Source organism: Gossypium arboreum, chromosome 4 (genome assembly GCF_025698485.1).
Source record: "Gossypium arboreum isolate Shixiya-1 chromosome 4, ASM2569848v2, whole genome shotgun sequence".
In the NCBI taxonomy this organism is placed as follows: Eukaryota; Viridiplantae; Streptophyta; class Magnoliopsida; order Malvales; family Malvaceae; genus Gossypium; species Gossypium arboreum.
Genome location: NC_069073.1, coordinates 14,377,948 through 14,389,174, shown reverse-complemented (window position 1 = coordinate 14,389,174; position 11,227 = coordinate 14,377,948). Strand labels below are relative to the sequence as shown.

Sequence of the window (11,227 nt, the reverse complement as noted above, 5' to 3'; positions counted from 1 at the left end):
TTAAATAGACACCAATTAAATTAAAAAATCATAAAAATATTATTTCGTAATTAAAATAAATTATATTATTCAAAATATTTTAATATTTTTATTTTAACAAAAATAAATAAAACATATAAAATAAAATTTAAACTCACAAAACTTTATATTTATCACTCAAACTAAAAACTCAAAATTTTTACTTTAATATTGGGTGCTTTTCACGAGGTCTAACATATTTTTATAGACATGAATGGAACCTGGATGACATGGTTTAAGAATAAAATGAGTAATACGGCGTGACATCTGTGATAGAATTTTAGTTAGTAATAAATTCGCTATATATGAGTAATAAAACTAATCCCGAATATTTTTTATATTCAAAATTTAGGTATTTCATTATTTCTAGAGATGAAATTAGGAGAAAAAGCCAAGAATAAAAAGGAAGAGAGTTGAAGACCAAGATTTTGGTCCTAACTTTGAAAAGTCTTAAGCCAACACAGCTAACGTTAATTTCTCTTATAGGGTTTTTAATTTTCTCTCCTATTTTCCAGGTATCTTTTTATTTTTCCTCCTTCCCAAACTGTTCTTTAACTTCAGTTTTCATTTCTTTTTTTTCAATTTTCATCTGATTTCTCTAAAAGCAGATTATCTCTTCTGTTTCTCTGGTAAATCTGTTTCCTTTCTGTTATGATAATTATTATTTTTTAAGAATTTCCGTCTGCTTGCATCTGTTGCTGACTTTGATTTTGATTTCTTTTAATAATTTTTTTTGGTTTCTCTGTGGATGAATATGCGGTCAACTAACTTGGCTCTTTTTTTTTTTTTTTTTTAATCTTTAAATTTTGTTCCTTAAAAATATCGATTTGATCTGTTTTAAGGAAGTGAGGAGAGTTTATGTTGTTGGACTTAATTTCTGTTGTTGTAAGCTTAAGAAGTTCTAATTTTTATTGAGAAAATTGTACATTGGTTACTTTAATTGCTAATGTTAAGGCGGTTGAATTTAATTGTTTTCTTTATTCAGTTATTAGTTTTTGATCAATTATATTGTTTAGAAATTTTTTATAACCTTGTTCTAGGCTAATTTTAATTTGAGCATAAATTCAAAGTTTTTATGTGTTTTGGTGAACTTGAACTACCAGAGCTCACTTTTATGGATACTAGATTAAGAATATTACTGAAATTCGATTATAAATTCAACACTTTTATACTTTTTCTTGTATTTGAGCTATTATTAATGTTGTTGACTTTTCATATATACAGCCTTTTTAAATATATATATATATATATATATATGTTAAATAGGTTTCTAATTGGTGAAGTAAGAGTGTAGCGAGTGTTGATAGAGTTCTGAGAGTGGAGGTATTATACAATCTTTGAGAATTGTTGGCTCATAAATATTGTTGATTGATAGATATGGGGTGGCTTAGAGCTGGGTCAAGTGTGGCAAAGCTTGCTATTAGGAGGACTTTGTCTCAGGGTGGATCATATGCTGCACGATCACGCATTGTTCCTTCACAGAGTCGATTTTTTCACACCACCGTCTTTAAATCAAAGGCACAGACTGCTCCCGTTCCTCGCCCTGTTCCACTTTCTAAGCTAACTGATAGTTTCTTAGATGGAACCAGTAGTGTATACTTAGAGGAGCTTCAAAGGGCCTGGGAAGCTGACCCAGATAGTGTTGATGAGTCGTGGGACAATTTCTTCAGGAATTTTGTTGGTCAGGCTGCCACATCTCCAGGAATTTCAGGCCAGACCATTCAGGAGAGTATGCGATTGTTATTGCTTGTGCGGGCTTACCAGGTTAATGGTCACATGAAAGCGAAGTTGGATCCGCTGGGTTTAGAGGAAAGGGAAATTCCTGATGATTTGGATCCAGCTCTTTATGGTTTTACTGAAGCTGATCTTGATAGAGAATTCTTTTTAGGTGTGTGGAGGATGGCTGGATTTTTATCAGAAAACCGACCAGTGCAGACACTTAGGTCGATTTTGACTCGGCTTGAACAGGCTTACTGTGGAAGCATTGGGTTCGAGTACATGCACATTGCTGACCGCGACAAGTGCAACTGGTTGAGAGACAAGATTGAAACTCCAACGCCAATGCAGTACAATCGCCAGCGGCGTGAAGTCATTCTTGATAGGCTTATATGGAGTACACAGTTTGAAAATTTCTTGGCTACCAAGTGGACAACAGCCAAGAGGTTTGGGCTAGAAGGGGGTGAAACTTTAATTCCTGGAATGAAAGAGATGTTTGATAGGGCTGCTGATCTAGGGGTCGAAAGCATAGTTATTGGAATGCCTCATAGAGGAAGATTGAATGTGCTAGGTAATGTTGTTCGAAAGCCACTTCGTCAAATATTTAGTGAGTTCAGTGGTGGTACAAAGCCTGTGGATGAAGTTGGGCTTTACACAGGAACTGGTGATGTCAAATATCACTTGGGAACTTCCTATGATCGACCAACAAGAGGTGGAAAGAGAATTCATTTGTCTTTAGTTGCCAACCCCAGTCACTTGGAGGCTGTGGACCCAGTTGTTGTCGGAAAAACTAGAGCAAAGCAGTATTACTCCAATGATGAGGATAGGACCAAGAACATGGCTGTTTTGATTCATGGAGATGGAAGCTTTGCTGGACAGGGTGTAGTCTATGAAACTCTTCATCTTAGTGCACTTCCAAACTACACTACTGGTGGAACCATACATGTTGTAGTCAACAACCAAGTGGCATTTACAACTGATCCAAGGGCAGGCAGATCTTCACAGTATTGTACTGATGTTGCCAAAGCTTTGGATGCTCCCATTTTCCACGTAAATGGAGATGATGTTGAGGCAGTTGTCCATGCATGTGAACTTGCAGCTGAGTGGCGCCAAACCTTCCATTCAGATGTGGTGGTTGATTTGGTCTGCTACCGTAGATTTGGGCATAATGAGATTGACGAACCATCATTTACACAGCCAAAGATGTATAAGGTCTGCAGCATATTTACCTTTTTGGCTATTTATTTCCCCATTAGGCATGTCTTAGTTGGTCCTACCCTTTTTTTTTTTTTTTTTTTTAATATGTTCCTGAGAAATTACTTGAACTTCACATATGTAAATTCTTCCTTTTTTTTTTTTTCTTCAACAGATCATTCGGAATCACCCCTCAGCACTTCAGATATACCGAAACAAGTTGTTGGAGTCTGGGCAGGTGACAGATGACGACATTGGTAATATAAGTCAGAAGGTCAGTACAATTCTTAATGAAGAATTCTTGGCCAGCAAAGATTATGTTCCCAAAAGACGTGACTGGCTTTCTGCTTACTGGACGGGATTCAAGTCACCTGAACAAATTTCACGTGTTCGGAACACTGGGTATTTTGGCTTCTTTGTCAATTTCAACTTTCATTTTGGTATCTCTTACGTGTACTTGCTGATGGAACTTGCATGTTATGCAGGGTTAAACCCGAGATATTGAAGAATGTTGGCAAAGCAATCACAACCCTCCCAGATAATTTTAAGCCTCATAGAGCAGTGAAGAAGGTTTATGAACAACGTGCGCAGATGATTGAGACAGGGGAGGGCCTTGACTGGGCTATGGGTGAAGCACTTGCATTTGCTACCTTGCTGGTGGAAGGTAACCATGTTAGGTTGAGTGGTCAGGATGTTGAAAGGGGTACATTCAGTCATCGGCATTCTGTGATTCACGATCAGGAAACAGGGGAACAGTATTGCCCTCTGGACCATGTTATCATCAACCAAAATGAGGAGATGTTTACTGTCAGCAATAGGTAACCCTTTTAATGCTTTGGACTTTGTGCAATAGCTAATTTTTCAGTCCATCTAATACGTGTTCTCTGATAGTGACTGTACAAGATGTGGTTATGTATTTGACTAATTTGTCTTGGAAATCCTTTAAGAGGAAGAGAAGCCATCTATATTTTACATTTTCAAGGGAAAATAGTAAAAAGTAAAAAAGGAAGAAAAAGACACCTTTATTTGTGTAACTATTTGATATTAAGGCTAATTTGTGATCTATTTATGTAGATATTCCAAATTAAACATCAATTGTGCTCTGCATTATGGCTTAGCTTATTGAGAACTTTTGCACTTGACTGCACCTTATACTTGGAATTTGGTTTCTATGTGGTTCACTCTATGCAATGTGTACAAGTTCAGAATTTTAAGTTGATCTTTCACTTGCAAACTTACTGTTCTCTTCTTTATGTGGCGATATTTTTGCTTCTCGTGCAAATTTATGTCCCTGCTGGAGAATTGTTTGATTGTGCATTTTAGTTTTGTGTGGCATTTTTACTTTTGATCTTTTTGTGAATTTTGGATTCTTTTTCTGAGCAACATGTGGTCTTTGAGTGCAGTTCTCTTTCTGAGTTTGGTGTGCTTGGATTCGAATTGGGTTACTCGATGGAGAATCCAAATTCATTGGTTATGTGGGAAGCTCAGTTTGGTGACTTTGCTAATGGTGCTCAAGTGATATTTGATCAGTTTATAAGTAGCGGGGAGGCAAAGTGGCTGCGTCAAACTGGTCTCGTTGTGCTGCTTCCCCATGGTTATGATGGACAAGGCCCAGAACATTCAAGTGCACGACTAGAGCGTTATCTTCAGGTATTCCCCATGAAATAGCATGCATTGTTCTTTGCATCATGATTTAGCTTCATCCTTTATTCAAAATCAGGCTGTGCTCCCTAGCATGTCATTTTCACATAAAAATAAAAAAGGGGACTCAATGGTGCATTTATGACTACATCTTTATAAATTTTTGCAGATGAGTGATGACAATCCTTTTGTGATACCTGAGATGGATACAACTCTTCGTAAACAAATTCAGGAGTGCAACTGGCAGGTGGTTAATGTTACAACACCTGCTAATTACTTCCATGTTTTGCGGCGTCAGGTCAGTGCAACTAAAGGTTATTAATGATGTTTCAGCTTCGGGCTAGTCTTGCCATTTCCTTATCATTCTTCTCTCCTATTTCAGATACACAGGGAATTCCGTAAGCCTCTTATCGTGATGTCCCCCAAAAACTTACTTCGTCACAAGGACTGCAAATCAAATCTCTCTGAATTTGATGATGTCCAAGGCCACCCTGGTTTTGATAAACAAGGAACCAGATTTAAGCGCCTTATAAAAGATCAGAATATGCACTCCGACCTTGAGGAGGGTATAAGACGCTTGGTACTTTGTTCCGGAAAGGTATGCTATGCCCTTGGTTTCCGCTTTTTTCCCCCTTGTGTGGCTTTCAAAAGCTGTTTAAGTGTGGAGTTGTTTCTTGTAGAGTGAAGCAGACAACTAAGATTCATAAATTGTGTTATTTTATTGGGTTTTATGCATAGTTCCCTGCAGGTTTAATGGTTTTGTGTCGTTTTTATACAATAATGATACGCTATCTGCTTTCAGGTCTACTATGAGCTTGATGAAGAGAGAAAGAAAAACAATGCTACCGACGTTGCTATCTGTCGTGTGGAACAGCTTTGCCCATTCCCTTATGACCTAATCCAACGAGAGCTTAAGCGATATCCAAGTATGTTGTCCAATCTTAGACTAAAACTTGATATATAGCAATTCTAACTGAATCTAAAGACGCAATGTGAAACATTGTCTTTTTGGGAATTTAGTTGGGTTTGAATGCTGATTAAAAGCTTGCTGCTGAAAAAATTTCGTTTGGTTTGTTAAAAATGTATATTCAATTTAGATACTCGTCTCTCTCCATCTCTCCCTCTTTTGTTTATAAAGAAACTTGATGTCCTAATGTATACTGATAGGTTTAGTAATTTTTCATGTATTGCGACCCTTTATTTCTTTTCCTGCTTTTTTGTTTTTCCTGAAACTGAGACATGATTTTGGGTTTATACTTTCAGACGCAGAGATTGTTTGGTGCCAGGAAGAACCGATGAACATGGGTGCATACAACTACATCGCCCCTCGTCTTGCCATGGCAATGACTGCTTTGGGTAGAGGAACCTTTGATGATGTCAGATATGTTGGCCGTGCTCCATCTGCTTCCACTGCTACCGGCTTCTATTCCATGCATGTGAAGGAACAAGCGGAGCTCGTGCAAAAGGCCATTCAACCCGAACCGATCAAGACCAATACCACTATCTGAAGCTTTGCGCAAAATCATTGTTGAAAAACTATAGTATTAAAGCAATGCTCAAAAATAACATCCGGTGCAGAGCTGGAAAACTGTTAGGGTGTGTTATTTTGATGAGTCATGTTTCCGCTATTCCTTCTCTGCTAAGGCACCGATACATGAAGGTGAACTGATTATCATAATTTTCATTTGTAATATTTTTTGGTTTTTTTAAACCCTAACAGTATAAACAATGCACCGGTTCCTTTCATAATGCAGAAATTAAACGACCTCTCAGGGCAATTATGGTTTCATTTTCATATATTCTGGAAATAAGATTTTACTCTTTTTTCCTCTAAATTTTTTAAAACTCCTATTGTCTGTATTAATTTTGATGATTTTTCAAGGATTAATGGTTATAAAAAGCCTCAAATTCTAATTTTTCAAATGAAAAAATATATAGATAGTTGATATAATCATTTTTAAAAGTGGTACTAAAAGATTGAGATAAAAATTTCACTACTACTTGATGAGATTAGATGAAAACTGCACAAACACTCGTAAGGTTTATTTATTAACTAAACTTTAAATTAAGAGATAAATTTATCCTTTTGTTAAATTTACCTTTTATCATCACTTCTGTTTAATAATATTCAATTAAAAATAAAAAATCTAATTATTTATAAAACTATTATTATTATTATTATTATTATTATTATTATTATTATTATTAAATTGCATTGTATTTTAATATAAAGATATATTAAAACATAGCATATTTTCAATTAATACTAAATAATGACATGCTTACAAAACGGATAAAAAAAGAATAATAATCTATAATCTAAAATATCTATAAAAACACGAGTTCAGAAAAAAAAACTATTGTAGTGATCAATATATTGCATTACTGATTTCACAATTTTAATTTTTTTATTATTTATAAAGTTTTATCACATTTATATAAATATATATACATATATAAGAATTTAACCTTATTAAAATAATTGGTTAATTAAATTTATTTAATAAAAATGTTTATCATAATTATAAATAATAATTTTAATTATTGTTAAAGGATTTTAAGTTTTAAAATATATATTAAATAATTTATATAGTAACATATAAAAGTGTTAAAATTTACATCGAATTATTTTATCTTTAAGCTATTATTGTTTCATTAACCGGAAAAGTAAAAAAAAATTATATTTAAATATTGAAATCTAATTATTTTTACAATAACTTTGTATTTCATATATATGATTTTATAAATAATATATTTATATAACTCAATTAATATTTTATTTATAGTAATTATTATTATTATCTACAAACTATATGGACAATTTATTGATTAAAAATAAGAAAAATGGGAATGGAAATTATATTGCACAAACGCTGCTTAATGCTTAATGATCAGGGATTATTTTGGATTATCAAAATAATTGATTTATTTTGATTATATTGATTAATTATTATTTTAATAATATAATTTTGTATTAACTACATATGTAAAATTATATTGTTTAATAAATTACCAAACTTAAATATAAAAAAATCACGTGTAATATACGCGATATTAGAAACTAATAAATATAAAAACACGAGTTTGATAATTTTGTAATATGGGATATATGCTTTAATTATAATTTTGAAAACATCTTTATTATATTTGAATTGTTAAACTTATTAAAATATTTTAATTATGTTTAACCATTGGAATAATAAATTAAAAGATAATTAAAAACTAATTATGGCAATAAAAATATATAATTTATAAAATAAATGAATAAAATAATGTTCCATGTGAGATGAGAAATTAATAAATGAAAAAAAGAGAGAAAAGTAACTACATATTATAATTGTTCAAGAGAGAGATAAAATAGATTAATGATTAATGTTTGAATGAAAAAAAGTACGTAAGAAAATTGCATTTTGAATATATTTTAATTTTTACATAAAATTTATAATATTTCATTAGTAATACATAATATTATATAAATTTAATTTTAAAATATTATAATTGATATTACAATAAATTTTAAAAAATATATTTTGAATTTATTTCTAAAATATAAATATTATAATAGTAGATTGTGTGAAGTCTATTTTTATACATAGTTTCATGCTTAATTTTAATTATAAATTAGTGAATGTAGATTGATAATTAGAACTAAATATTGTGATCATTAAACAATTTATTGTAACATTATTTATATTTTTAAATATTTATTTCAATTTTAATAGTGTATTTAATTGGTAAAAAGAGTGATAAACTTAAAATATTAAAAAATAAAAATTAAAATTTACTGTAACTTATTATGTAAAATTGTAAATTGAATTATTGAATATAAGCAAAATAGAATGACTTGCTACTTAAAAAAATATATTGCAGAACACCATTAAGAATTATATAAAAAAGTGGAGGGTTTTTGTTGAATTTTTCCTCCACAAATGACTAGGATCTCTCCTTGTCACAAGTGAATTCTTTATAGTGTGAACACATTAGAAATTTAATAACATTATAATATAATCTATATAATATATAAAATCAGCTCCTAAGAGGAGAAATTAGGGTAAAAGAAAAGGGACAACTTTGGTATTTTAATGAATTTAAGAAGTTAATCCTGATATTTCAAATATTTAATTAATGTTTTTATTAAGATTTTTCCGTAAAATTGAGGTTTTTCCATCAATTATTTAATATAAAATTTTCTTAGTTTCGTAAATATTAATCTCCTTATCTTATTCTAGTATTTATTTATTTATTTTATATTATTAAAGTAAAATCGATTACATAGCATGATATAATATTATTTTATATGGGTAACATTTGAAAGTTAAAATGACAATCATCTATTTTTGATAATTAGGTATAAATTTTGTTAGGTAAACATTTTGTCTAAATTATATGCAGATTAACCGATATGAGAGAGTGAATCACACTCTTATTTTGCATGTTACACCCACTACTTTCTTTTATATAGCATTACAAACTTTATTTTAATTATAATACTACATTTTTCCATTAACATTTAATGTGTAATCATGGTTATAAATTTTCTCATAAATTCTCTTTACCTATGAATATTTTAAATAAGAGCGGTAACACCTTCATTCCTTTTCGTCATCGAATTGAGTTACGAGATGCTTAATAAATAACAGCATCGGAACATGTAATTTAATTCAAGTATTTATTCAAAAAAAATCTTAAATCATCTATTCATCAAACAAATCATGTCTTGCATACAAATTTGAACTTAATTCGAGCTTACGAAAGCTCTAAAATCAATTTAAAAACAAACAAGAACTCATTTAGACCATTTCAAAAAAGATTGAGCAAAAGTGTAAAACAAGGTCACACGAGCATGTGTCCAGGCCGCGTGACGAGTTGAGACCGTGTAAAGCAATGTCACACGGTCTTATCAACAAGTCGTGTGGACCTAAATTTAAAATCTTACAAACATTCGCACGGTCGTGTTGCCAGGCCATGTGAGAGATTGTGACCGTGTTTAACCAAAACCACCTTGATAATATAGAGCACACAACCGTGTCACTTGCCCGTGTGTGCCAAAATATGCCTTTTAAATCAAATCACACAATCGATTCTTACTTGTGCCATAAACAAGCCTTTAACCATTCATTAGACCTGTTCAAAATGCATCAAAATATACCCAAAATACAACTTATAAAACCACCCTAAGTGCCTAACCAATATGTCACAATTGACACCTCAATTCAATAATAAACAACATTTTTCAATCAATTCATCTATACTTGTACCAACACTTAGCATTTAAACTACCTAACATACCATGCTTTAAATTCTAATCTAATACCAAGATTCAACTCCATTTCTTACCAACTAGAATTAAATCATACTTGTGCTTAGCATGCCATATAAGTAACAATTCCTACCATGTTAAAGTTGACCATAATGCCAACCTAATAACGTATCATTTCACAATAAACATAAGCTTATTTAATATACTATAGCCTCCCAAAATCAATCATCAAAATACCACACTATAGTCATTAACCAAATCATATATTTCCAATTATTTCCATATGTAACATAATCTAACAGACCAAGTATCTATATTATTCCATCACATACCAAATTCAATGATAACATTCAAAGATACTAATTCATGTCATGATTGACCTGACGTTAAATGTGGTAGTTATTTCGGTCTATTTCCTTTGTTTTCTTACCAATTTAGTATTTATTATTGCATTTTGAGTATTTAGTAGTTAGAATTAAAAGTTAATAAAAATAAGTGTTTTTAACACATTTTACGAGTGTTGATGACCTATTAGGTCGACATGGGCCTTAGGTAGGGTTAATTTATGTATTTAAGTGTACAAGAGGCTTAATTTTAGTCCCAATTGACATAGGAACTTGGGACGAGTGATGCACAAGCTTTTTGAGCTGTGAAAGCACGAAAAAAATGTCTAAAGCCACAAAAATACTGCCATGGCATGACACACAATGTCTGTGGCGTGACATGCACCCTATGTTGAGCCATAGCTTGAACATTGGCTATAAGCAAGGATGACGTTGGCAACCATTTTTTGGCAGATTCTCATAGATTTTATTCTTTACTGGCACCTAAAGTATCGGGGGCATATCGGGCATAAAGTGTACATATTTTAACTTATAAATAAGAGGTTTTTATACACAAATTAAGGCATCAAATAATAAAACCATCCATCCATCAAACACAACTTTTGGTTTTCTTTTCTTGTTGTTCAGTCAGAACTTTTCTGTTCCAATGTAAAGACAATAGCAAGCAGAGATTGCTCCGAATCCGTGCTTCAATATATATATGTTCACGAGCATTCTCTCTACTCTACTCTACTATTCTATTTTATTCTTTTATTTATATTTTGTTAGCCTGATCAACTAATATTTGTACGAATATCAGAATAAATCTTGTGCTTTATTTATATCTTGCATGTTTCGATTATTGAACTGATTAATTAATCAAGTCGATTAGTTAACAAAAGACTAAGGGTTCATAATAAGATTAGTTGATATAGATTACACGTTCCTAAACCCTAGGCTTGATAACCCTAGGAAGTTATCATAGGAGAGATGAGGTCGGGAGATAAGTCGAACAGAGTAAATCATAGTTTATCCTGTCAGAGAAAGTGAGGTTGGGAGATAAATAAGTATCCGC

At 31.8% G+C, this 11,227-nt stretch overlaps 1 protein-coding gene across 2 annotated transcripts; it reads left to right on the top strand.

The window, feature by feature from the left end:
* The first annotated feature begins 222 nt into the window (after window positions 1-222).
* LOC108460198 (uncharacterized) lies at window positions 223-6,347 on the top strand. Of its 2 annotated transcripts, none has more exons than XM_017759597.2 (9): window positions 223-533; window positions 1,394-2,946; window positions 3,104-3,330; window positions 3,414-3,746; window positions 4,332-4,578; window positions 4,739-4,867; window positions 4,952-5,167; window positions 5,372-5,495; window positions 5,833-6,347. In XM_017759597.2, the coding sequence occupies exons 2-9, from the start codon at window positions 1,396-1,398 to the stop codon at window positions 6,075-6,077; spliced, it is 3,072 nt and encodes a 1,023-aa protein (XP_017615086.2). In that variant the 5' UTR covers window positions 223-533; window positions 1,394-1,395; the 3' UTR covers window positions 6,078-6,347. The 2 variants fall into 2 exon arrangements, with proteins under 2 accessions (XP_017615086.2, XP_052882983.1); XM_053027023.1 differs by having other exon boundaries at window positions 241-647.
* Window positions 6,348-11,227: the final 4,880 nt, after the last annotated feature.